This window comes from Bos grunniens, chromosome 27 (genome assembly GCF_055505025.1).
Source record: "Bos grunniens cultivar Pamir isolate PY7600 chromosome 27, Bosgru_T2T1.0, whole genome shotgun sequence".
Classification (NCBI taxonomy): domain Eukaryota; kingdom Metazoa; phylum Chordata; class Mammalia; order Artiodactyla; family Bovidae; genus Bos; species Bos grunniens.
In genome coordinates this window covers 37363950-37390930 of record NC_141191.1, presented here as the reverse complement: position 1 = coordinate 37390930, position 26981 = coordinate 37363950, and the positions used below count along the sequence as shown (strand labels likewise).

Sequence of the window (26981 nt, the reverse complement as noted above, 5' to 3'; positions counted from 1 at the left end):
CACAGGATTCCTCACTCTGACGTTCTGAAACAAAAGTCTTTCTCTTAGGCTTTTTACATTTACCTAAAGAAGAATGAAGCCTGGCTTGGAGAATTTTGAGCATTACTTTACTAGCATGTGAGATGAGTGCAATTTGAGTGAGATGAGATCAAATTGCCAACATCTGCTGGATCATGGAAAAAGCAAGAGAGTTCCAGAAAAAGCCTTTGACTGTGTGGATCATAATAAACTGTGGAAAATTCTTCAAGAGATGGGAATACCAGACCACCTGATCTGCCTCTTGAGAAATTTGTATGCAGGTCAGGAAGCAACAGTTAGAACTGGACATGGAACAACAGACTGGTTCCAAATAGGAAAAGGAGTTCGTCAAGGCTGTATATTGTCACCCTGCTTATTTAACTTATATGCAGAGTACATTATGAGAAATGCTGGACTGGAAGAAGCACAAGCTGGAATCAAGATTGCCGGGAGAAATATCAATAACCTCAGATATGCAGATGACACCACCCTTATGGCAGAAAGTGAAGAGGAACTAAAAAGCCTCTTGATGAAAGTGGAAGTGGAGAGTGAAAAAGTTGGCTTAAAGCTCAACATTCAGAAAACGAAGATTATGGCATCCGGTCCCATCACTTCATGGGAAATAGATGGGGAAACAGTGGAAACAGTGTCAGACTTTATTTTTTGGGGCTCCAAAATCACTGCAGATGGTGACTGCAGCCATGAAATTAAAAGACGTTTACTCCTTGGAAGGAAAGTTATGACCAACCTAGATAGCATATTCAAAAGCAGAGACATTACTTTGCCAACAAAGGTCCGTCTAGTCAAGGCTATGGTTTTTCCTGTGGTCATGTATGGATGTGAGAGTTGGACTGTGAAGAAGGCTGAGCACCGAAGAATTGATGCTTTTGAACTGTGGTGTTGAAGAAGACTCTTGAGAGTCCCTTGGACTGCAAGGAGATCCAACCAGTCCATTCTGAAGGAGATCAGCCCTGGGATTTCTTTGGAAGGAATGATGCTAACGCTGAAACTCCAGTCCTTTGGCCACCTCATGCGAAGAGTTGACTCATTGGAAAAGACTCTGATGCTGGGAAGGATTGGGGGCAGGAGGAGAAGGGGACGACAGAGGATGAGATGGCTGGATGGCATCACTGACTCGATGGACGTGAGTCTGGGTGAACTCCGGGAGCTGGTGATGGACAGGGAGGCCTGGCGTGCTGCGATTCATGGGGTCGCAAAGAGTCGGACACGACTGAGCGAGTGAACTGAACTGAAAGAAGAATGAAGACAGTTATTTGAATGGAGTGGAAAAAAAAAAGCTTATGATAAAATAAAATGGAATTTCAAAACTAGATTTTTGGCTGAGTCAGTCAGGGTTTTTCATGAGGTTGGAATTCTTCAGAAAACTTCTTAACTTTGTGAAATGCTTTGAATAAGTGGTCTTAGGATGTTCCACACGCTTTTTTTTTCTTTCAGTCATGTGGACACTGCATTGAAAAAGTCAGACCGAATATTTGCCTTCTGATTGAAATCCATATTTTATAAAAACAATCTTGGATTCCCCTTTATTTACTTAGTAGCTTAGGGCCATTCTCAATTTGTTAAGTCAGAAACTTTAAATGTGATCTCTGACATCAGTTCATCAACCTTTATGGAATTTCTCCCCTGAGCTATAGAACAGCAGGGCTTTTGGGACAGTGAGAGACTCCAGTAACAATGATGTGATCTGTAGTTGCAAGCAGCATTTAATCTGGGATCTAGATAGCCAGAAATACACAACTAAATTCTGGTACATTCCAGGACCTTGGTTAATGTTGAGATTCTCTCTGGATAGTTGCATCTCCACTGGGGTCATTCGAGGAATCAGAGTTGGTGACATTGTGTAAGTTACATTGACCCCCTTAGTAAAATATCCCATAAAAGATGTCCTATGGACCTCAAAAAGCTGTCCGACTTCTCAGGGCATAACAGCCCTTGTATGATCAGACACCTAAACTTTCTTGGTCCCTCTTCTGTAATGATGGCATAACTGCCTTCCATGATATCTTCTTGCATAACAGTTGGTTCTCTGCTTGTCTTATTCTTTGATTCTTGTCTATGATGGTATGAATGAGATTGAATAGAAATCTAAGAATCTCATGAGATTGATACAGCAGAGCAGAAATCTAAGAATGCATATTAAAACCATGATGAAATGACCATACCTTTTGGGAAAATGTTCCCCTAGTTGAAACCTCAAGTTAGTTTACAAATTGTTGAAAACTCTGGTTCTCTTCCTGGCCAGCTTCCTGGCTGACCATAGGCCTCCTTGTGTTACCTGTCTTCCTGTTTTGTCTTTTTATGGCATGCAATTTAGTAATCCCACAAACCAACCTTCAACTCCTGTGTTCATTCAATAAACACCTGCATGTCCTACTGTGTGGCAAGCATTGTACTAGGACCTGAGGCCCCGGTATTAATGAAAAAATTTCCTTAACTTTAGCTATTTCCTTGTTCCTCTTGAGGGGAACAAATATGAAAAAAATACATGTCAGAATTCAGTGTTCTATTATAAAAGAGGCATATACGGGACACATGGAAGACCCCAAGGCCCCTGTCAACTTCTTCAGGATGGGAGACAGAAGAAGCTTCATCTCAAGAAAGTGATGGTTAAACTGAGCCATGATAAAGGTTTTGGGTAGACCAGATTAGATAAGCAGTGATGAAGAAGGATGTACCAGGCAAGAGAAGACTTGAAGATGAAAATCCACACAAATAGGCTCATTTACATGACTGGTCTTTTAAGCTTACCTAATTGGGAGAGCATGGTTCCAACAGGAGACTGTATTTCTTTGATTATAATGTTTTCCTTTCATTTTGTGCCTGCTTTCTCCAGTTCCCCTGGTCTCAACCTCTTTAATAACAGAGAGTGGAGTTTTATTCTTCTAGCACAGCATCGCACATATTTAGGGGGTCCTGAAAAATGTGTTGAATGAATGAATACCATAAACCCACTAGTCATTATCCAGTTTAAGGGCTGTTCTTTGCCTTGGAAACTCGATCTGAATACACTTCATACAATGATGGCAGCCCCTTTCTGTAGGGATGTCTCCACCTTAGAGCTCCAGGGAGATAGGGACTAGTTCCTGAGCCCAGGTTCAGCTGGTGATTTTGCTAGAAGTGGCGTAAGGGATGCACAGATTCTAAATAGGTGTGGATTGTGAGTTAAGCTTTAGCTTATGATCGTGTGCTTCATTTTAAGAAAAATGAGATGCTTGAGCCCATATTATGCATAAGTAGGTAAAAATGGGCAATCCAAGCAACCACTCTCACCTTGACAACCTTCTCCTTTTGTCCCTTTAAACATCAGACCAATATTCCCTGACACAGAGTGGGAAAGTGTCAGTTAGGGCTCTCAATCCTCCCGGGCTGTCCACTGCTCACTCACTGGGCTAGACCCCTTCAGCAACTCCCTGATTTGTGTTTCCTGGTCTTCTTGGCTCTGCCCCATCATGGGCCTGGGGCATGTCCTGGGCCTGCTTAGAGACACAGATGCCAGGAAACCAAGTCTCCCCTTTCTTGCCTGGTTCAGTCAGCTCCACAGCAGACCACACAAAGGGGTTCAAGTGTCTATGACTTCTTTTTGTTTTTAAAAGCTTTTCTTTTTTAATTTTTTGTAAATTAAAAAAAATTTTGGGCCATGCCTTATGTCATGCAGAATCTTAGTTCCCCGACCGGGAATTGAACCCATGCCCCCTACAGTGGAAGTGTGGAGTCCTAACCACTGGACCTCTAGGGAAGTCCCTCTTTGAATTTTTACTGATGAGGAAACTCAAAGCACCTCAGCTTGAAGCGCTCAGCAGGGATACACTTGGTGGGTCCAGCCTCAGAACCTACCCAGGTGTCCTGAGGTTTGTGCCTCGCTGGGAGAGACCCCTTTTGGGAGGCCCATCCTCTCTCCATAGAATCCATTTCCTTTCATGGACTCCCCACCCTCACGTCTAGCAATACATTTCCTTAAATCTCACTTTTAAAATGTGATATTGGTCTTGGATAGATTCTAAGATTTAATTTATGCTCCCATTCCCAGGTGGCTCAGTGGTAAAGAATCTGCCTGCCAATGCAGGAGATGCGGATTCAGTCTCTGGGTTGAGAAGATCCCCTGGAGAAGGAAATGGCAACCCACTCCAGTATTCTTGCCTGGGAAATCTCATGGACAGAGGAGCCTGGCAAGCTACAGTCCATGGAGTCTCAAAGAGTTGTATGTGACTGAGCATGCTTGCAAGGTCAAGCTAATAAATGGCTATAGGTAGGATTCCAAATCTCAGAGACTTTTATGGAGTCTCTCCCTTCCCCCAACCCTGAACTGCACTCCAGCCTCCGGGAACACACACACACACACACTCACACACACACTCACACTCCTCCCAAGACTGAGTGCAAATGATCAGTGCTATTGCCAATAGATGACTTAAGAAGTAAAGTGTTAGTTTTTTAACTGCCACAAAATATGCAAGGCAATGCTCTCCATCACTCTGGACATCTTACTGTTGTGCAGAAAAATACAGAATTCCCTTTCTCTGTCCCACCCCCACCTTCATCCTTGTCCCCATGCCATTTTAAATTGCATTCTTTGGGGTCTGCCAGGAATAGGAGAAGGGGCTTTTGTGAGGCCAGATACTCACCCATGGCTGCTCTTTTAACAAAGAGATGCTTTGCTCCTACCATTCCATTAAGGAATAGATTAACTCCTTATCTGAGAGTCCTCTTTACCCTCAATTTCTAACTAGGCATGAGGGGAGCCTGTGAATTAATCTTCCCCTTGCAGAATATAGGTAATTGATGACCTGTGGGCACAATCTCCAGGTCACATGGTCTGACAAAGGATTTATTTTTTCCCAAATCATTATTCATTTTCATGAAGTCTTACAGAGGAATAAAAATCAAGCTGGATTTAAGTATTTCGTGCAGCAGTTAATGAATCACCTGTCTTGAAGAAAAGGAAAATGATGCAAACTCTCCTGGAAAATTCAGCCAGCATGGTCACCATAGCTTTATGATAGACTCAAGTTCATTTTGATAAATATTGGATTCCTTAAAGAAATCTTTAAAAAAAAAATCTTGAACATGGGGCCACGTATCCTGGTGAGGCTAAAGTGTGTCAAAGCAGAGCTGAATGCCAAATGATAATTTCTGCTAAATAATTCAGGCCCTGTGAACTCTGGTATTTTACTTACTTTGATGCATGATACAGATGCAACGAGAGAACCTTTTCCTCCTGGAACCAGATCCAATGTGTTCTCACCGTTGTGGGCCTTGTTTTTCTGCAGGTAGCTCATATTCACCCCTCTGTGCGGTGTTGCTAGTGCCTGGCAGTCGTGGTCCCTATTAAATAGAGGTTGAAGTTGGTCACTGAGAAAGTTTTGGTGATGTTTATCATGTAGGAAATAATAGATTGCAGAGCAAGGACAAAACAGACATTTCAAGAAAAAGGAAGAGGCTACTTCTTTCCAAGGCTGAGAATTTATTTATGGCCAAAAAAAAAAAAAAAAGAAACGAGAAACAGAGAGTAGACTAGTAAACACTTGCTTAATTGAACAACTATTGCCTCAGCTTTAAGATGCCTTTTGAAAAATGATGAGCAGTGAAGTGACTGCGCAGAGATACTATTTATAAGGAAAAAATCTTGAGCTCATCTGATTGATGACCACAAAATTTTCAACGATATAGAGCATAAAGCCATTGACTAAAATTGTGTCAAATGAGGAGATAGTTTGATGAACATGGAGAAAGTACAGATAAGCACTGTGTAGAATGGATCAAAAACTAGCCAATAAGTAACTAAGAATATAATCGGTTCTCAGAGAAGGAAATGGCACCCCACTCCAGTACTCTTGCCTGGAAAATTCCATGGGTGGAGGAGCCTGGTAGGCTACAGTCCATGGGGTCACAAAGAGTCGGACACAACCGAGTGACTTCACGTTCTTTCTTTCTATAGTTCCTTTTGGAGAAGGAAATGGCAACCCGCTTCAGTGTTCTTTCCTGGAGAATCCCATGGATGGAGGGGCCTGGTGGGTTACAGTCTATGGGGTTGCAAAGAGTCGGACACAACTAAGCAAATAACCACACACACACACACAATCAGTTCTAGTCTGATAACATTAATGATCAGGCCAAAATTAAAATGATTTAATAGTAGAACCTAATATGTGTTGATTACTATTTCCAGGCATTGGATTAACTCCTGTTATATGGATTGACTATTTCAATCTTCTCAACAATATTAACTAACTTGCCCAATGAATATTAACCAATTTTTTGATAGTTAATATTAACAATACTAAGTATAAAACCCTCATTTTATAATGAAGTTACATTACATAATGTGGGTAAACTAAGTTTTCGTCTCTAAATCCCACATGGAATAATACTCAATGCAATGCTTTAAAAAGAAAGAAAAAAGACAGGAAAAAGACTCATGTGAGTTTCATGTGCAACAGAACGGAGTGGAACAAAGACATTGGAAGCCTTGGGGTGCTCTAATATTCTTTCGATCTCTCTCTCTCTCACACACAGGGAAATGATGCTGATATGGTGGATAAAAACAAATGCTGTACCCTCTGTAACATGTCCTTCACCTCCGCGGTGGTGGCTGACTCACATTATCAAGGCAAAATCCACGCCAAAAGGTTAAAACTGTTGCTAGGAGAGAAAACCCCGTTAAAGACCACAGGTAGGTGTCTGAATGGTGGTGGTGGGGAGACCCCGACCTCCAGTGCCTGGCCCGTGCATCAGGCTGCCTCTTCAGGGGTGGCTGCCAGATCAGAGTGGATGCCCTTCAAAGCTAAAGGGATGGGCAGGTCGCCCAGTGGAACTTGCAGTTGTAAGACTATTAAATCCAGGTGCTGGTCCTCTCAACTTGGCCCCTTCAGATATGTGATTCAGCAGTTTGCATCTTTTGTTTCTATCCTGCAAGATGTTGCCTATCATATTTATTATATGTTATGTAAGGTTATCTATTATGTAAGGAATGCTGTCTTTTCTGACTTTGGTCTGTAATCAGCAGAGGTGACGGATAGTGTACTGTATATTATTGATTCCCTCCTGCAGACTGGTTCATCTGTACCATTTTTTGTCTTCAGAAACACTTTTATTTGCTGACAACCATGGTGTGCCTTCTCCCCACCCACCCCACCCCAGGTAACATTCCAGTCATCTTCTTGGGGGATTTTGTGATTCAAGCCTATTAACTTTCACGATAAAAGGTTTAAATATCAGTCATAGAGTGTTTGACCTTCTAATTATTCAGAAGTAACAAAAAATTTCTTCAGAAGTCTATCCAATCATAGAACTGAAATACTATCATTGTTTAATGAGGACAGACTATTAGGGCAAGATTTACATGGTAGCAAAGATGTTACTAGAATAGGTGATAATCTCAAGAAGTTGAGGGTATATTTCATGATGTCGACATTTTCAGTGCAATTACAATGGAGCTGTGCATTGGAGCTGCCTGCCTAATGAATCATGCATAAATCGTGGGTGTAATTATTTTTTAAATGGTATTTTGGAAATTGAAGAGAATCTAAAACAATACTTGGCTTTTATTCTCACCGGTGTTTTTCTTAAGAAAAATATCTGCTTTTACCTAAAGACTAGTAGGGAATCTTTTCACTGTATTTTTCTACTTACTTGAACTGAAGAATATTGTTTTTGTAAAGGTAGCTGTGACATTCAGATATAGGATGGCTGGAAAGCACTTGGAATTGGAAGAAAGCTCAGCTTGATTGAGGTACACTGTCTGTATTGACATTTGATAAGCAGGCACTTGGTTGAAACTCCTGATTTTTGCTCTCTGAAAGGTTGGATACTCACCTTGTAACCTACTCCCCCTCAAATCTCTTAAAATAGACACTTCAAAGAAACAGCCACTGGAAAATTTTTACCTGTTCTCCATGAATGAGTAACTAGCCCATTTGTTCTCCCTGCCTAAGCAGAGTATTGCTGTTAAATTTAATTTTGGAGGTAGTGATGGAAGAGGAGAGGCTCTGTCTTCGTTTATCACATCAATTAGCAAGTGGGAGTTATTATTTCTGTAAAGAAGAATCACCACCTGGCAAAAAATAGGTCTTTGTGAATTTCAGCACATCCTTAAGATAGCCAAGCACCATTTTGTCTCTCTGAGTTACCCTCAAAGCTGGTAAATATAACTTGGGGGTAATTTGTTAGTTGCCGTCTATATGTTCCAAGGGGAAACAATCTAAAATATGGAAACTGCAGTGTATACTTAATGACTTAGTTCTGGAGTTCACAGAGCTATCCCAGTCCTCACTGTGACAGACATCGAGTTGCTGGGTGGGGAGCGGGGACTAGGGGTGGATTGGGGGGTAGGGAGCACTCACAGCACTTAGCTCGGGCTGGGGAAAGAGATGTCGTTTTCTTTTCCCAGCATCTCCATTTCTCATCTAGCTTCGGGTCCTGAAGCTGCACATCCCCTTTCTGCAGCTTCACATCTCATCCATTCTCCTCCAAAGCTGCTTTGAGCAGAAAGGATCTTAGAATGTGTTAACTCCAGACAGAATTGAAGAGCCTGGGGAGCTACATTGGTTCCCTGGGCTGACATTGATGTTGACCCAACTGCCATCAGGGAGCAAATGAAACAAATTACCCTCCTAGAGGGAGGTGAGTCATTAGGTATACGTGTAAGCAGAGGGCAGGCATTGTTTCCCAGGGCACAGGACAAGGATGGAGGGCCTGGGAGGAGGGTGGACTCCAGTGGTGGGGATTCGGAGTACCAAGATCATCCTGAGACTAAGCAGGGTACCAGCATCAGGAGAGTCAGGCAAATGGTAGCAGAGCCCTGGCTGCAGTCCTGAGGTTCTGGGGAAAGGAAGGACTGTTAAGAGCATGGCAGAAAGGTTAGTTGCTCAGTTGTGTCCAACTCTTTGCAACTCCGTGGGCGGTAGCCTGCCAGGCTCCTCTGTCCATGGGATTCTCCAGGCAAGAATACTGGAGTGGGTTGCCATTTCCTCCTCTAGGGGATCTCTCCGACCCACGTATTAAACCTGGGTTTCCCACATTACAGGCAGATTCTTTACCATCTGAGCCACCGGGGAAATCCAAGAGCATGGCAAGGCACAATCATTTTCAACCAGAGCCCTGGGCTGGAAACCATACAGGAACATAGCAAGAACCTGGCTCCCATATCTAGGTTAGAGGTTGAGGCTTGGTCTCTAGCACAAATTCAGTTACTGTAAACAGAGGATAAGGACCAAGAGGCAGCAGAAAAGAACACTCAGGACACGGACTTCCTGAGCCCCTGAGTGAAGCTCCTTCAGATCCTTGAATGGCGTCAGGACAGCCTTTACTGCCTGTAGCTGAACCCAGCAGCACTGCCTGAAGCTGTGGCTGGGGCTGCCCTCTGCCCATCTAGGAACTGCTCTGTCTAATCCACCAGGGTGGCTGGACATCACTTCTACAATGAAAACAGAAGGAAAACACAGAACATTAAAAACCCAGCCAACTGAACTCAGAAGCAATCTCCCTCCTCAGGTAGGTTCCTGGAGATTCCCCTCCATAAGTAACAGGCTCCTGAATGGTGGTGACTTCTGAGTGGGAATAACTGAATAAAGCATGATTCATTACTTCGCAGAGCTATTCTATGTGGTGAAGGTGAGCAGTTGGTGTCTGGGAACCATCACCTTTCCTCCTACTCAGGATGCACTTTTATCAGACATCAGCTGAGGATCCTGCAGAATTAGCTGGCGTTTGAGTTGCTTTTTTCAAATGGGTGTGTGTTTACTAGGATGTCTGAAATGCTTGGAGGCGCCGCTAAGGACAAAACCCAGTGTGTTTTGGAATCTCTGCTCTAGTTCATGCTTTTCTTTCTGTAAGATGAGAACATGAGGAGACTACAAACTCACCATGTTCTCCAAGGGTTGACAGACCTTAGTGTAGAGGTCTTGCCTAGATCGGAGGCTAGGTAGAGGCTGCCCTGTCACTGCCACATTGTGGGAAGCTTCTGGAGGTGACCCAGAGAATAGAGGCCAGCAGTGAAGAGCATGGGGATCCTCTCACTGGAGGGGGAGGAAAGGAAGTGATGCTGTTGAGTATGGAATAGAGATTACTGGGAAGGCTGTCATGGGAAAGAGAGAATGCTTCTGTGTGTGCGTGTGAATGTGCATCATGCATGTGTGTGCTTGGGTTTAAAAGATATGAGTAGGTAGAAATTAGGGGTCTAGATCTGAGCTCTGGTAAGTATCACATATTCAGAGATATTTGTTTTTATTTTTTGGCCATGACATGCAGCTTGTGGGGTCCCTGACCAGGGATTGAACCTGGGTCCTTTGCGTTGGAAGTGAAGAGCCTTAACCCCTGGACACCAGGGAAATCTGAGTATTCAGAGACACTTAGAGGTGGAATGTGTGTCCAGAGATGAGGGGCTGCTGAAGCAGAGGCTGGGACACTTTGCAGGGCACTTCCTGAGGGGGGTTCTACCATTGTAACATTAGCCCAGAGGACGTTTTAAGTTGCTAGATTACATGGTCAGCCTAGACGGCATTTTCAGTGCTCCCCAGGTCCCCCAGCTCCTGCACTCCTCCCCTCTCCTGGGCCAGTCCCCCCGCTCTGTTCAGAGAACTCACTCCAGAAAGGTCCATCTCCAAGCAGACCCAAACCATGTCCCCTTGAAGCATAAAACAAAAACTTTCAACTACAGGTATTTCCCACTGTCTGCCATTAATCAAAGTGAGATTTGAGATCACACATACTGTCAGCAATATGTGAACCGTGAACTTCCTGATGTTCAAGCTGGTTTTAGAAAAGGCAGAGGAACCAGAGATCAAACATCCACTGGATCATAGAAAAAGCAAGAAAGTTCCAGAAAAACATCTATTTCTGCTTTATTGACTATGCCAAAGCCTTTGACTGTGTGGATCACAAGAAACTGTGGAAAATTCTTCAAGAGATGGGAATACCAGACCACCTGATCTGCCTCTTGAGAAATTTGTATGCAGGTCAGGAAGCAACAGTTAGAACTGGACATGGAACAACAGACTGGTTCCAAATAGGAAAAGGAGTATGTCAAGGCTGTATATTGTCACCCTGTTTATATAACTTATGTGCAGAGTACATCATGAGAAATGCTGGACTGGAAGAAACACAAGCTGGAATCAAGATTGCTGGGAGAAATATCAATAACCTCAGATATGCAGATGACACCACCCTTATGGCAGAAAGTGAAGAGGAACTCAAAAGCCTCTTGATGAAAGTGGAAGTGGAGAGTGCAAAAGTTGACTTAAAGCTTAACATTCAGAAAACAAAGATCATGGCATCCGATCCCATCACTTCATGGGAAATAGATGGGGAAACAGTGGAAACAGTGTCAGACTTTATTTTTTGAGGCTCCAAAATCACTGCAGATGGTGACTGCAGCCATGAAATTAAAAGATGCTTACTCCTTGGAAGGAAAGTTATGACCAACCTAGATAGCATATTCAAAAGCAGAGACATTACTTTGCCAACAAAGGTCCGTCTAGTCAAGGCTATGGTTTTTCCTGTGGTCATGTATGGATGTGAGAGTTGGACTGTGAAGAAGGCTGAGCACCGAAAAATTGATGCTTTTGAACTGTGGTGTTGGAGAAGACTCTTGAGAGTCCCTTGGACTGCAAGGAGATCCAACCAGTCCATTCTGAAGGAGATCAGCCCTGGGTGTTCTTTGGAAGGAATGATGCTAAAGCTGAAAGTCCAGTACTTTGGCTACCTCATGCGAAGAGTTGACTCTTTGGAAAAGACTCTGATGCTGGGAGGGATTGGGGGCAGGTGGAGAAGGGGATGACAGAGGATGAGATGGCTGGATGGCATCACTGACTCGATGGATGTTAGTTTGAGTGAACTCCGGGAGCTGGTGATGGACAGGGAGGCCTGGGGTGCTGCGATTCATGGGGTCGCAGAGTCGGACATGACTGAGTGACTGATCTGATCTGATATGATACTCTATCAATATCAGTTCAGTGGCTCAGTCATGTCTCACTCTTTGCGACCCCATGGACTGCAGCACACCAGGCCTCCCTGTCCATCACCAACTCCTGGAGTTTACTCAGACTCATGTCCACAGAGTTGGTGATGCCATCCAACCATCTCATCCTCTGTTGCCCCTTCTCCTCCCACCTTCAATCTTTCCCAGCATCAGGGGCTTTTCAAATGAGTCAGTTCTTCACATCAGGTGGCCAAAGTATTGGAGTTTCAGCTTCAGCATCAGTCCTGCCAATGCATATTCAGGACTGATTTCCTTTAGGAAATTTGAATTCCCTAATTCCTGATTTCTTGCCAGTCAGGAAGGACTGGTTGGATCTCCTTGCAGTCCAACAGACTCTCAAGAGTCTTCTCCAACACCACAGTTCAAAAGCATCAATTCTTTGGTGCTCAGCTTTCTTTATGGTCCGATCTCATATCCAAACATGACTACTGGAAAAACCATAGCTTTGACTAGACGGACCTTTGTTGGCAAAGTGTCTCTTCTTTTTAATAAGCTTTCTAGGCTGGTCATTGGAGAAGGCAATGGCACCCCACTCCAGTACTCTTGCCTGGAAAATCCCATGGACAGAGGAGCCTGGTGGACTGCAGTCCATGGGGTCACTAAGAGTCGGACACGACTGAGCGACTTCACTTTCACTTTTCACTTTCACGCATTGGAGAAGGAAACAGCAACCCACTCCAGTGTTCTTGCCTGGAGAATTCCAGGGATGGGGGAGGCTGGTGGGCTGCCATCTATGGGGTCTCACTTAGCAGCAGCAGCAGCAGGTTGGTCATAACTTTTCTTCCAAGGAGCAAGCATCTTTTAATTTCATGGCTGCAGTCATTATCTGCAGTGATTTTGGAGCCCCCCAAAATAAAATCTGTCACTGTTTCCACTTTTTCCACATCTATTTGCCATGAAGTGATGGGACTGGATGCCATGATCAGCCAACTTTTTCAGTCTCCTCTTTCACTTTCATCAAGAGGCTCTTTAGTTCTTCTTTGCTTTCTGCCATAAGGGTGGTGTTATCTGCATATCTGAGGTTATTGATATTTCTCCCAGCTATCTTGATTCCAGCTCGGGCTTCATCCAGTCCGGCATTTCTCATGATGTCTCTGCATGTCAGTTAAATAAGCAGGGTAAAAATATACAGTCTTGACATACTCCTTTCCCGATTTGGAACCAGTCTGTTGTTCCATGTCCAGTTCCAACTGTTGCTTCTTGACCTGGATACAGATTTCTCAGGAGGCAGGTCAGGTGGTCTGGTATTCCCATCTCTTTCAGAATTTTCAACAGTTTGTTGTGATCCACACAATCAAAGGCTTTGGCATATTCAATAAAGCAGAAGTAGATGTTTTTCTGGAACTCTCTTGTTTTTTCGATGATCAGCGGATGTTGGCAGTTTGATCTCTGGTTCCTCTGCCTTTTCTAAATCTAACTTGAACATCTGGAAGTTCACAGTTCATGTACTGTTGAAGCCTGGCTTGGATAATTTTGAGCATTACTTTACTAGTGTGTGAGATGAGTGCAATTGTGTGGTAGTTTGAGCATTCTTTGGCATTGCCTTTCTTTGGGATTGAAATGAAAACTGACCTTTTCCAGTCCTGTGGCCACTGCTGAGTTTTTCAAATTTGCTGGCATACTTAGTGCAGCACTTTGACAGCATCAGCTTTTAGGATTTGAAATAGCTCAACTGGAATTCCATCACCTCCACTTGCTTTGTTTGTAGTGATGTTTCCTAAGGCCCACTTGACTTTGCATTCCAGGATGTCTGTCTCTAAGTGAGTGATCACACCATGGTGATTATGTGGGTCATGAAGATCTTTTTTGTATAGTTCTTCTGTGAATTCTTACCACCTCTTAATATCTTCTGCTTCTGTTAGGTCCATACCATTTCTGTCCTTTATTGAGCCCATCTTTGCATGAAATGTTCCCTTGGTATCTCTAATTTTCTTGAAGAGATCTCTAGTCTTTCCCATTCTCTTATTTTCCTCTGTTTCTTTGCACTGATCACTGAGGAAGCCTTTCTTATCTCTCCTTGCTGTTCTTTGGAACTCTGCATTCAAATGGACAGTCTTTCCTTTTCTCCTTTGCCTTTCTCTTCTTTTCACAGCTATTTGTAAGGTCTCTTCAGATAACCATTTTCCCTTTTTGCATTTCTTTTTCTTGGGGATAGTCTAGATCCCTGCCTCCCGTACAGTGTCAGGAACTGCCATCCATAGTTCTTCAGGCACTCTGTCTATCAGATCTAATCCCTTGAATCTATTTCTCACTTCCATTGTATAATCGTAAGGGATTTGATTTAGGTGATACCTGAATGGTCTAGTGGTTTTCCCTACTTTCTTCAGTTTAGATCTGAATTTGGCAATAAGGAGTTCATGACCTGAGCCACAGTCAGCTCCCAGTCTTATTTTTGCTGACTGTATAGAGCTTCTCCATCTTTGGCTGCAAAGAATATAATCAGTCTGATTTCAGTATTGACCATCTGGTTATGTCCATGTGTAGAGTGTTCTCTTGTGTTGTTGGAAGAAGATGTTTGCTGTGACCAATGCATTCTCTTGGCAAAACTCTGTTAGCCTTTGTGCTGCTTTATTCTGTATTCCAAAGCCAAACTTGCCTGTTACTCCAGGTATTTCTTGACTTCCTACTTTTGCATTCCAGTCCCCTACAGTGAAAAGCACGTCTTTTTTAGATGTTAGTTCTAGAAGTTCTTTTAGGTCTGAATAGAACCGTTTAACTTAAGCTTCTTCAGCATTATTGGTTGGGACACAGACTGGTATTACTGTGATATTGAATGGTTTGCCTTGGAAACGAGCAGAGATTATTCTGTCGTTTTTGAGACTGCATCCAAGTACTGCATTTTGGAGTCTTTTGTTGACTATGATGGTTACCCCATTTCTTCTAAGGGATTTTTGCCCACAGCAGTAGATATAATGGTCTTCTGAGTTAAATTCACCCATTCCAACCCATTTTAGTTCACTGATTCCTAAAATGTCAACACTCAGTCTTTCTATCTCCTGTTCAACCACTTCCAATTTGCCTTAGTTCATGGACCTAACATTCCAGATTCCTATCTATGCAACATTGCTCTTTGCAGCATCGGGCTTTACTTCCATCACCAGTCATATCCACAGCTGGGTGTTGTTTTTGCTTTGGCTCCGTCTCTTCATTCTTCCTGGAGGTAGTTCTCCACTGATCTCCAGTAGCATATTGGGCACCTACTGACCTGGGGAGTTCATCTTTCAGTATCCTATCATTTTGCCTTTTCATACTATTCATGGGGTTCTCAAGGCAAGAATACTGAAGTGGTTTGCCATGCCCTCTCCAGTGGACCACATTCTGTCTGACCTCTCCACCATGACCCGTCTGTCTTGGGTGGCCCTACGTGGCATGGCTCATCATTTCTTTGAGTTAGACAAGGCTGTGGTCCATGTGATCAGATTAGTTAGTTTTATGTGATTGTGGTTTTCAGTCTGTCTGCCCTCTGATGGAGAAGGATAAGAGGCTTATGGGAGCTTCCTAATGGGAGAGACTGAGTTAGGGGAAAACTGGGTCTTTTTCTGATGGGTGAGGGGTAAGGTATTATCTTCAGAATTATCAGGAATAGTTATTTGTGGCAGAGACCTTGCTCATCCAAACGCTGTTTGCTTCTGCCTTCCCCAGACTTTCAGATGATTGAAAAGAGATGTACTTTTTAAAAAAGTTTATTCATCTTAATTTTGTCTGCAGTTTTTCTTGGTTGCTCTGTGCAGATTTTCCCTAGTTGTGGTGGGCGGGGCTACTCTTTAGGTGAGGTGCACAGGTTTCTCATTGTGGTCCCTTCTCTTGTCGCTGAAGATGGGCTCTAGGGTGCGTGGGCTTCAGTAGTTGTGGCTTGGTGGCCTGGGTCATGTGGGACACCAAAGATCAAACCTGTTTCCCCTACATTGGCAGGCAGGTTCTTAACCACTGGTGCTCCAGGGAAGTTCATGGAGTAGATGTCTTAAGAGCGGTTACAAGATGGAAGAGGGCCATTCAACCGACATTAGATTTTGCAAGAGCAAAAAAAGAAGGCTTTTTTGCGGTCCTTTGAGGCTGTTTGTTATTTCAGGAGAGTCTAATCCATCCTGCTTGATACATTGTCCCTGAATGTTACTGTTTCACACATAAGCTTTTATGAATACATCCATCATTCTTAGCCAAAAAGGATACTGAGTGCTTTTTTTAATATAATGCCCCCAAATCACTGGCTTGACAGGTAATGGCATCACATTTAGCTTTAACCTTTCTTTCATTTTTTGATCGGTAAGAGTTTGAAGTTGCTGTAGTGGTGTATGTATCTTAACCTTAAGAGATGGATGGAGAATGGTCTGACGTGCTCCAGAGGCCTCCTGGCATTATCTCTGTGTTGATGACTGCACGTGCAACACTTATTGGCACTTAGTAGGCATTTAATGAATATTTGTTAGAATACTGAAAATTGGAAGAATGCATTAGAATAACGAGAGCCATTTAAATATCTGTAGCTTGCTTTTCAATTTGAGTTACCTTGCTTATTTAAATTTGACGTCAATGTGATGATCAAAGGCAGTGGTTTTCCAATTTGACAAGAAGTGGCATGCCTGGCCACTTGTCTGATTTTAAAAAACAAATTTGGTGAAACAAAGAATAAAGGATAAGACAAATATAGGCCCTGGAATCAGACTCAGCTTTAAATTCTGGTTATATCTGTGTGAACTTTTGCAATTAAAGTCCTCAGCCCTCAATTGCATGTTGGTAAGATTATGGAGATATTGAGTTTATGTAACTATTGTAATAAAGGAGAAGGTATATGTAAAATACTTACTGTAGTCCCTACAACATAAGTATTTAAAGAATATATATATATATAGTTATACACAAACACACAACCCTCAGTATTTGCAAGATTTTGTCTGTGAATGCACCTACTCACTAAAATTTCTTTGTAACCGCAAAATCAACACTCATGGCGTTTGATGGGCCATGTGTGCAATTGTGTACAAAGTGGTAAAACATTTGAGTTGCCCTGTGAGTATGTTCTCAGCCGAAGGCCACACTCTGTCTTCTGAATTTCAACTCTCACATGGCAAACAAATGCCTTTTTTACAATCTAGTTCCTGCCAAGTATTTTGCACTTTTGTGCTTTTTATTGGAAATGTTGCCATTTAAAATGGCTCCCCAGGAGAGTGCTGGAATGCTCTCTAGGGCTTCTAAGTGCGAGAAGGCTTTGATGTGCCTTATGGGAAAATGTGTATGTTTAGATAAGCTTTGTTCAGGCATGCATTGTAATATGGTGGATTTGAGTTAAAAGCTAGTGAATCAAAAATATACATGAAAGAAGGTGTCTTTAAACAGAAGCACATGTACAAAAAGATTCTATGTTGACCAGTTGATCAGAATATGACCACAGCCTCACATTCCTCCAAGGAACACTTGATCAATATTTGCTAATTCAGTGCACTTGGAGAGTTTATAGAATATAACTGCCAGGAATAGCAAGAATCAAATGTCTATGTGATAAAAGTTCCTTTATATTCATTTCATTTATAAAATGAAACTTTCGAAAAAACCTGTTCATCTCTCAACCACGAAATAAAATGTAATATGTTTTAGAGATCCTGCAGTGTGGTAAACTATAGTTGAGCAGGCTGAATCTAACCTCATGAGAAAAATCAATGATCATAACTGATAGTTGTTAAGATATTATGTCAGAAACATCACCTTCATCATTTCATTGAATCTTCAAAATAAATATAAAGCTTAGTGTTATCTGCATTTTGTGGATGGAAGTTGAAACTCTACAGGGTAAGCTGATTGCCTGGTGTCATAATGAAATACACAATAGGAATTTAAGCTCAGGACTTCCTCTTCTTCTTTTTTTTTTTAATTATTCATTTCTTTGGCTTCATCGGGTCTTAGTTGTGGAGCAGGCTTGGTAGTTGTAGCACTCGAACTTACTAGCCCCGAGACACGTGTGATCCTAGTTGCTAGACCCAGGATCGAACCTCTGTCCCCTGCCTTGGAAGGCGGCTCTTTAACTACCGGACCACCAAGGAAGTCAGAACCCAGGACTTCTGACTGCATTGTCTAAAGCTTTTCCCTTGATCTCTACGTGACGATAAATAATGCTTCGTAAAATGATCTACACACTTTTGCTCACCTAATGAAGAGCACAGTTCAAACCCCAAAGCTGTCACTAAGATGATTGAAAGCAATAAAGATGCAAAGACTGATATTTATACAAAAATGTCAGTCAATTAAAAAGATGAAACTCAAGAAAAAAAAAAAAAAAGAGAATTTCTCATTTGTAGGAGCAGTGAACCACCTTGTGAGGAAAGACACAGACAGCCAACAATCGCGGGGGCTCTGCTTATCCCGTGTGTGGGTGTGCATATCGTATATTCCTCTTCTGAAACCATGTTGCTTGTCTCTATTTTTTCCTTATTTCCTGTTGAAACTGGGAGAGACAGAGTTTCAGAACTTTTCCATACATTTCTATGGCAGACACCGAATTGCTTCTTTGAGTTGTCTGTTGAATGAATAAAGATCAGGGTATTCTGAATCTCTTTCAAACTTTTATAAATTCACGTTTTGAATAATATATGCATTTCAGGTCCAATTGGTGCCTCATATACGCATAGAAGAGTTTCTTTACCACAGCAGTTCTATCATCTGAATCAGGTTATTTGGGTTGCCTGGCAGAACCTGTCTGGATACTTGTTTTAATAATTGCAAAACAATAGTTTGTCAAACAGGCAGATCCTCACAGCAGTGCATTTTCTTTTAAATTAGGAAAGCTGCCATGTTCTAAGGCATTGTCTTCAGATCAATGCATTTGTTCTGATGATGCCTTTGGCTTATCTAATGTTTACAAATAGAGCAAGTAATAGATTTACAGAATTACAGAGCTGGAAGGCACGTAGCAGTTATTATTTCAACCACCTCATCTTCCTGATGAGGACATGAAGGCCTAGAGAGATGAAATTATTTGTCCAAGGTGATAAAACTGCTGGGTGGCAAAGAGGCTTCTCTTCTCTTGCGGTGATCATTCCCTGGTCTGGAGAGTGATCAGGGAGAAATCGAACCAGGAGAAATTGCACCAGTCAGGTCGTTGGCTTCTCTATGGGAAATTAGATTTGAATGAATTAGCAGTGGGAGGTGAGCCAAATTCTTTTGGCCATGCTTTTGTACAGTGGATCATATGAGGCCTGGAACAGTGATTCGATTGAGGCTACTGTCTTTTTATTTTATATTTGATGGCCAATAAAACAACAGGTTGATGATTAGATAGAATTAAAGATTTCGACAATGAGGCTACTGCCTAGCTAATTTTCACAAATCTTTTTAAATATCCCAAACTCACTTTTCTCCTCTAGGTAATCTAATAGCAGTAGAAGATGGTTGATGATATCAGCAGCTTTTATGATGTGGTTATACCCTTATTCCAGAAAGTGTTCTTTGACACATTTTTAGGAAAGAATATAGTAGAACAATAAAATAACCAATTTCCTGTGCTTTCTCTGAAATGGTCAGTAGGAGACATGTTCAGGTCTTAGCATCTGTATATGGAATGCATCATGATTCAGGAAACTATGAGCGAGAGATGTTCGGGCGGCAACTCTTCATAATCGACTAAGGATAAGAACCCTAAAACCGTCTGCTTGATGAGATTGAGAAGGTACTTGTACAGTAAACATTCTACCTGAAATAATTGGTCGTAAATGTCCCAAACTGTACTCTTATCTTCTCAAATATCTATATAGTTTAAAATCAGCCTTAAAACTCTTGATTAACACTCAGCTTGGTTTCTGCAATAAACAGATGCAATGGGTATGAATTACTGGCTAGCACTTGAGTGCAATAAATATTGTATTTCTTTATATTTAAGAAATCAATTTATCTGACGTGTGTCCTCTAGCCTTGAAGCTAGAGGAAAAGGCCAGTCTTGGTCATTCTTTGGGGTACCCTCTCTTTAGGGCCATACAGGGCCCTAGAGACATGTGGGGGACCCACAAAGATCCCTCAGCCTGATAGCTTTCTGATCACCAAGAGGCTGCTGGATTCTCGCTTCCACGGGTTCAAGATGAAGACCTGGGGCTTTCCCAGATGTGGGTCTCACTTGTCTCTCCTCTTCTAGCCTGGTGTTTTCCTCCAGGTCAATGCGTTTCCTTGGTGGTTTCAATCCCTCTGTGCCAAGCTAGGCTTTTGAAGCAATGACCGTAGTCCCATTATGGAACATTCCCAGGGGAGGTCCAGCCACCTTGGACACCCCAGTCTCTATCCATATGTACAGCCCTCTTTTTTCCTAATCCCTAAGTAGCAGTTCCTGTCCTGACATGGGACCCACCTCTCTGACATTCAGATCCTTTTACCTCTCAGACAACCCAGGATAAATGCAGTGCCCCTTCTCTCATGGGGGTGGGAAAAATCATACTTCCAGGCTTATCTCTCTTGCTGGAATGTGGTAGAAAAGCACCTTTCCTTATCAGGAGGTGGTCTATAGGAAAATAGACAGTTTCTCTACAGATTATCCTGTGCTATAAATCATCATGTGATCTAGACACCAAGTTTCCCCATCTGAAAACAGAGAGATAACATTTCATGCTTTCTCACTGTATGACCAGCCTTCAGAGAAGCGGCTTCTCTTGTCTAGGGTTTGCTGTTAAGGGACCTTCTTCTGTGGTCTGTTGGGCACACAGTTTGTGGTTTTAATTGTTAATCCATCTAGTTTTTCTAGAGAATGTTGGCTATGTTGAAGGAGTACAGCCACTGTTAGTGATACTGGCTAAAAACATGACCTCAGAGTCCCAAGCGCTATTCTCGAACCTGAAATATACAAAGGTCTTTGGAAGCCAACAGCCCTGGGTCACTGGAAAGCGTGATGGCCACTTTGTCCCACCTGTTGGAGTCACTTAGTTGGAAGCAAGAGTCCTGGGTTAAAGGCCTCCTTGTGAATTCGTACTGTAATTACATCTTGATTAGTGCAGAGTGCAAATCGTTACATCTTCATTTTGCTTTTCCATCAATAGAATGGATGAAATGTTAATACTTGGACTTTCACTTTTAGACAGTAAAACTAATAGACGAAGAATGCTAATGGGCCAGGGAAGCAAAAACCAACTTTGGCAATGTTTTTCTTGATCTTTCTTATCACCCAAGGCAGCTGATTTTTAGTCAAAATAAGTCATAAAGAAAGATGTATATATATAACTCTGTTGATTTAATATTCAAGAATTTCACTTTTTTCATGGAGCTCAGCTCGATGCTCTGTAATGACTTATAGGGGTGGGATGGGGAGTGGGAGGGAGGCTCAAGAGGGAGGGAATATATGTATACTTATGGTTGATTCATGTTTTGTACATCATAAACTAGCACAACATTGTAAAGCAATTATTCTCCAATTAAAAAAAAAGAAAAAAAAAAAAAGAAAAGAAAGAAAGATGTACCCAACCCGACTATATAAACAAACCTAAAATCTATTGATTCACGGAGAGTGTCTTGCTGGGAAATGTCAAGTGAACTATGTGTAGTAATTAGAATATAGAATGGGAATGCAGAAAAAGGAAGAATTTTGATTTTTGAAAAAAAGTCTTATGTTTCATTCAAAGGCTAGTTATACCTAGAAAGTCACAGAATCTGGATTTAGCATCTTATCCATCTATCTGTTTCCAGTAAGATTCCATTTCATTCTAAGTCCCACTGTTTGGCATGATTGTCCCATTGTTGGCATCCCCCAACACTGGATATTGATGATGCTCACATTCTGGAAATCTCCTTCAGGTACTCATCCTAGGGCGGGAAGCGTGCTTCACATCAGGCATCAGACATGAGCTCCTTTAAGCTGCCTCTCTTCCAAAATCCCACTGTCCAGACTCAGTCCATTTCACTTCTTGAGCAGATTTGGGAAATAGCTGGCCATCAGTCCAAAGGCCATCATCCTTGATGAGTCTCAAGAGGTATTCAGTCTTTAGCCTCCTTTCTTCTGGTCTGGCCATTCCAGATCCTTTATCCATTTACATACAGCAACGGTGTATGTAATCCCTCATACACTGTTCTTCTTTAAGCCAGCTCTGTGGCTCTTAACGTATAATTCTACAACATACACCACTTACTGTGATACCGGAAACTTACGACAAGCTATATGAACATTTCATTACCGTGAAAGGAGCTTATTCTCACGTGACTCTGCCCTTCCTCAAGCTCACCGTGTGCCTGGTCCTTGCTGGGCCAGGCTGTGGACCAGCCTGGCAGAACTAGAGGCGGTGCAGGGCCGTGGGAAACCACAGAGCCAGGGTTAGGACATCTGAGTTCCAGTCTTAGTTTTCCTTATGGCCGGGATGCTGGGGAACTGATGTTTATTAAGCAGGGGTTTTTTTTTTTGACGTAAATGTTTTTCTTTTAAAATATTTATTTGACTGCACTGGGTCCTACTTAGTTGCAGCATGTGGGATCTAGTTCCCTGACCCGGAATCCGACCTGAGACTCCTGGATTGGGAGCATGGAGTCTTAGCCACTGGAAGTATTTTTTCCCCCAAGCAGGTACTTTGAATCCTCACAATAATAATATGAGGTTGAACCATTAGCATAATTTTTTGTATAATCAAAAACTCCATCCTGAGTTGTTGTTGGATTTCATTTAAAAGCCATGTTATTTTTTTTCCATTCCTATTATCTCTTTAATTTGTTTAAAAAGATACATGGAATTCTGTAGAATTAATGCAGCAAAATATAATAGTTCATAAACTTTTTATTATTTACCTTTTTTTATAAAAAAAGCCTACAGCACTCAGTATTCCCAGGTATTCTCCCACCCAAATACTTACCAGGCCTGATCCTGCTTAGCTTCCAAGATCAGTGGAAATCAGGTACATTCAGGGTGGTATGGCCATAGACTTAAAATAATTTTAGAATTTATTAAATCAAATCTGTTCATTTGAAAAGGAGGGGGAAAGGACGTTTATTTTAAAAATAACATCTGTGGTGTGTGCTTGTGCAGCTCGTTTGTGTCTGACTCTTTGCGACCCCATGGACTGTAGCCTGCCAGGCTCCTCTGTCCATGGGATTCTCCAGGCAAGAATACTGGAGTGGGTGGCCATTTCCTTTTCCAGGGGATCTTCCCAACCCAGAGATCAAACCCATGTTTCCGGTGTCTCCTGCAATGCAGACAGATTCTTTACCACTGAGCCACCTGGGAAGCCCTAACATCTGCAGTAAATCTGCCCAAAGGGCATCCAGTGCATGGTCCACCTCCCCTCTGACAGGAGGGGCTTGGAAAGATGTCCTGGGAGACCTTGTGCTAAGCCAGGAACACTCTGTCTTGGCTCCAAGTTCCTGAATTCTACATGTCATTGGACAAGATGCCACTTAAAAATAATTAAAGATGGGCCAGCATGGTGCCATAGATCTCAAGGGAAAGATGGTGCTAGTTATAGTCAGATGGTTGAGACAAGGGGTCACACGGTCTTGGTAAGGTCAAGGTGAACACAGGGTCCAAGCCAGATGGTGTCCTTTCAGTCCCATGGTTCCCAGCCCTGACCCCAGACTGGAAGCAGTTTGTAAAACTTTGAAACCTACTGATGCTCAGCCCTGAGCCAAAGGATTCTGATTTAATTGGCCTACAGTGTGACCTAGAGTGCATAAGTGTTCAACCAGGTGATTCTAACCCTCAGACAGGGATGAAAACCACTGAATCCTAATTCAATGCTTTCAGAATTTAATTTGCATACGAGTCACCTGAAGCTCTCATACATTATGAATGTTCTCATCCAGTGGCCCAGGATTGTACCTGAGATTTCCATCTCCAATAAACTACCAGGCGATGTTGATGTTTTTGATCCATGGAGCACACTCAGAGTAGCAAGTTTTAAGAGGCTTCACCCTCTTAAATTGTAGAAAGTTTTCAGTTGAGATCATTCTGTTCTCTCTCATGCATTCCCTTTAGGCTGTGTCTGTCTGGATATGAAGTGTGCAATTTGTGGTCAAAACCATGGTTAAAGGAATGACTAGATGAGGATGAGCAGTTCAGTTCAGCTTAGTCACTCAGTCATGTTTGACTCTTTATGACCCCATGGACTGCAGCACGCCAGGCTTCTCTGTCCATCACCAACACCCAAAGCTTGCTCAAACTCATGCCCATTGAGTCAGTGATGCCATCTAACCATCTCATCCTCTCTCTTCTCCCTCTCCTCCCACCTTCAATCTTTCCCAGCATCAGGGTCTTTTCCAATGAGTCAGTTCTTCACATCAGGTGGCCAAAGTATTGGAGCTTAGTTTTAGTGTCAGTCCTTCCAAATGAATATTCAAGACTGATTTCCTTTAGGACGGACTGGTTTGATCTTCTCACAGTCCAAGGAACTCTCAAGAGTCTTCTCCAACACCACAGTTCAAAAGCATCAATTCTTGGTGCTCAGCTTACTTTATGGTCCAACTCTCACATCCGTACATGACTACTGGAAAAACCATATAGCTTTGACTAGATGGACCTTTGTTGGCAAAGTAATGTCTCTGCTTTTTGATGTGTTGTCTAGGTTGGTCATAATTTTTCCTCTAAGGAGCAAGCATCTTTTAATTTCATGGCTGCAGTCACATCTTCAGAGATTTTGGAGCCCCCCAAAAATCCTTGTTTCCCCATCTACTTGCCATGAAGTGATGGGACCGGATGCCATGATCTTCATTTTTTGAATGTTGAGTTTTAAGCCAGCTTTTTCACTCTCCTCTTTCATCAAGAGGCTCTTTAATTCCTCTTTGCTTTCTGCCGTAAGGGTGATGTCATTTATATGTAATCAATTCAGGCTCTGAGTAGGCTTCTGTTTGCTCAGGAAAACTGGATTGCCTGGTGATTTTCTAATATTTCCCTTCAAAGTCTCATCCAGCCTAAAACCTCATTCTCTGTCCACCAACCTTTGTCCAAGACAAGAAGCAGTGCTATAAGTCTGTGGTCCTGATACTAATTGGGGCTGGAAAACCTTCTTGCTTTAGCTTTTGATATTCTGGATTCTTTTGATCCAGGTATTGGAGGGCAAGTCATGTGATGGAGCCAAAGAGCCCCGTCTGTGTCACAGTCTGACCTCTGGAAGTTCTTGGGTTACTTTGAGGTTTATAGAACTGACTCCCAAGGGCACAGACCAAGCAGTTTCTAAGTGGTAGTTAATACAAAGTACTTTTATTTCTAGATTGTTTCAGTTCAGTTCAGTCACTCAGTCATGTCCGACTCTTTGTGACCCCATGAATCGCAGCATGCCAGGCCTCCCTGTCCATCACCAACTCCTGGAGTTCACTCAAACTCACGTCCATCGAGTTGATGATGCCATCCAGCCAACTCATCCTCTATCGTCCCCTTTTCCTCCTGCCCCCAATCCCTCCCATCATCAGAGTCTTTTCCAATGAGTCAACTCTTCACATGAGGTGGCCAAAGTATTGGAGTTTCAGCTTTAGCATCATTCCTTCCAAAGAACACCCAGGGCTGATCTCCTTTAGAATGGACTGGTTGGATGTCCTTTCAGACCAAGGGACTCTCAAGAGTCCTCTCCAACACCACAGTTCAAAAGCATCAATTTGGATTAGCCAAATAGATACATGCAAAATATATGCAACGCTAATATCCAAAGTTTTAAATACACAGACATAGAGAACAGACTTGTAGATACATCAGGGGAAGGAGAAGGTGGGAGGAATTGAGAGCAGCATTGAAACATACACATTACCAGGTATAAAACAGCTAGCCGGAAGTTGCTGTATAGCGCGGCGAGTCCAGCCCAGTGCTCTGTGATGACCTAGAGGGCTGAGATGGGAGGGAGGGAATCTATGTACACTTACACCTGTTGCGAAGAGCCAACTCATTGGGAAAGACCCTGAGGCTGGGAAAGATGGAGGGCAGGTGAAGGGGCCGACAGGAGGTGAGATGGTTGGATGGCATCATCGACTCGATGGACCTGAGTTTGAGAAAACTCCGGGAGACAGTGAAGCACAGGGAAGCCTGGGGTCTCTCACCGAGTCAGACATGACCAAGCAACTGAACGACAACAACCGATTCACATTGTCGTATGGCAGCAACCAATGCAACATTGCAAAGCAATTATCCTCCAAGTAAAAATAAATGAAAAATAAATACAAGCAGTGGCAATTTTCATAACTTGCAAACTCTGAGTTGTTGTGATCAGTGTTCCTTTTAGGAATGTGGACTTAAGGAAGCTCATAGCTGAGGCTGGATGGGGAAGCCAGGAGATCCCTTTGTGGGCACGGGGGATGCTGGCTAAGGGTGAAGGAGGAAAGCGTACATGCATGTGTTCTCCTCGGGGGACAGTTTCAGCAACAACTTCTTTAAAATGACTTCTAAAGTCTCAGCCTCCCTCCAGCCCAGGCCAAAAGGCTACCCTCTTTCTCCGTCTTCCTCTAAACTTAGCTGGTGCTTTATCTCCGCTGTGCTTCTGGCACGGATCACTTTTCTCATCTTTTAATCCTCTATAAATATTCATAGGCTATAAGAAACGATCCCAGGAAGCTGGCTCCCTGGTTGCATAGCTGATGCTTCTGGATAAGTAAATCATGCCCACCCCTTGAGCATGGAGTATGGATTAGGTGACGCTGGGGACGATAGCAGAATGAAAAGAGCAGGAGTTGGTATCTGTTCCCAGGCTCAGTGACCCGCCCACCCTCTCTCACTGTACCCACGATGGTCTGGGTGATGCTCTCTTGCTCACCACTCTAAGAATGGCACCTGCTGGGGGTGGGTGGGGGGTGGCAGTGTATCAAGAGTCCCTCTTGGGGAAGCTGACTCTGCCTCTTGTCTGAGATTTGTGAGGAGAGGCACTTCAAGCAGCGTCCAATTAGCCGGTCATTAATTCTTGCTTAAGCAATAAGCAAAGAATACAGCCGGATGATGTCATAACTCTTCGGGTCCAAACAACTTAATGAGTATTTATGTCCTAATGACTTCTCAGCCATGTGCAAAAGTAATGCGCATACATTGAACGAAGTCTTAACTTTGCAC

The 26981-nt window shown here is 42.7% G+C and overlaps 1 protein-coding gene and 1 long non-coding RNA gene across 12 annotated transcripts in view; one reads left to right on the top strand and one right to left on the bottom strand.

Moving 5' to 3' along the window:
• Window positions 1-26981, top strand: part of ZMAT4 (zinc finger matrin-type 4) — a 377855-nt gene that overhangs the window by 202844 nt on the left and 148030 nt on the right. For 9 of the 11 annotated variants that reach the window (XM_086379836.1, XM_086379828.1, XM_086379827.1 and 6 more), the window contains exon 4: window positions 6553-6709. In XM_086379836.1, coding sequence (XP_086235962.1) covers window positions 6553-6709 — 157 coding nt within the window. Of the gene's footprint in view, window positions 1-5974; window positions 6048-6552; window positions 6710-7118; window positions 7254-26981 lie in introns of those variants that run through there. The other 2 variants (XM_086379833.1, XM_086379840.1) reach the window with 2 other exon arrangements.
• On the bottom strand, window positions 661-5584 carry LOC147343809 (uncharacterized). The gene is made up of 3 exons (XR_015156045.1): window positions 5214-5584; window positions 2788-2952; window positions 661-1267 (listed from the first exon to the last, which is right to left on the bottom strand). It is a non-coding gene; the product is annotated as an uncharacterized LOC147343809 (long non-coding RNA).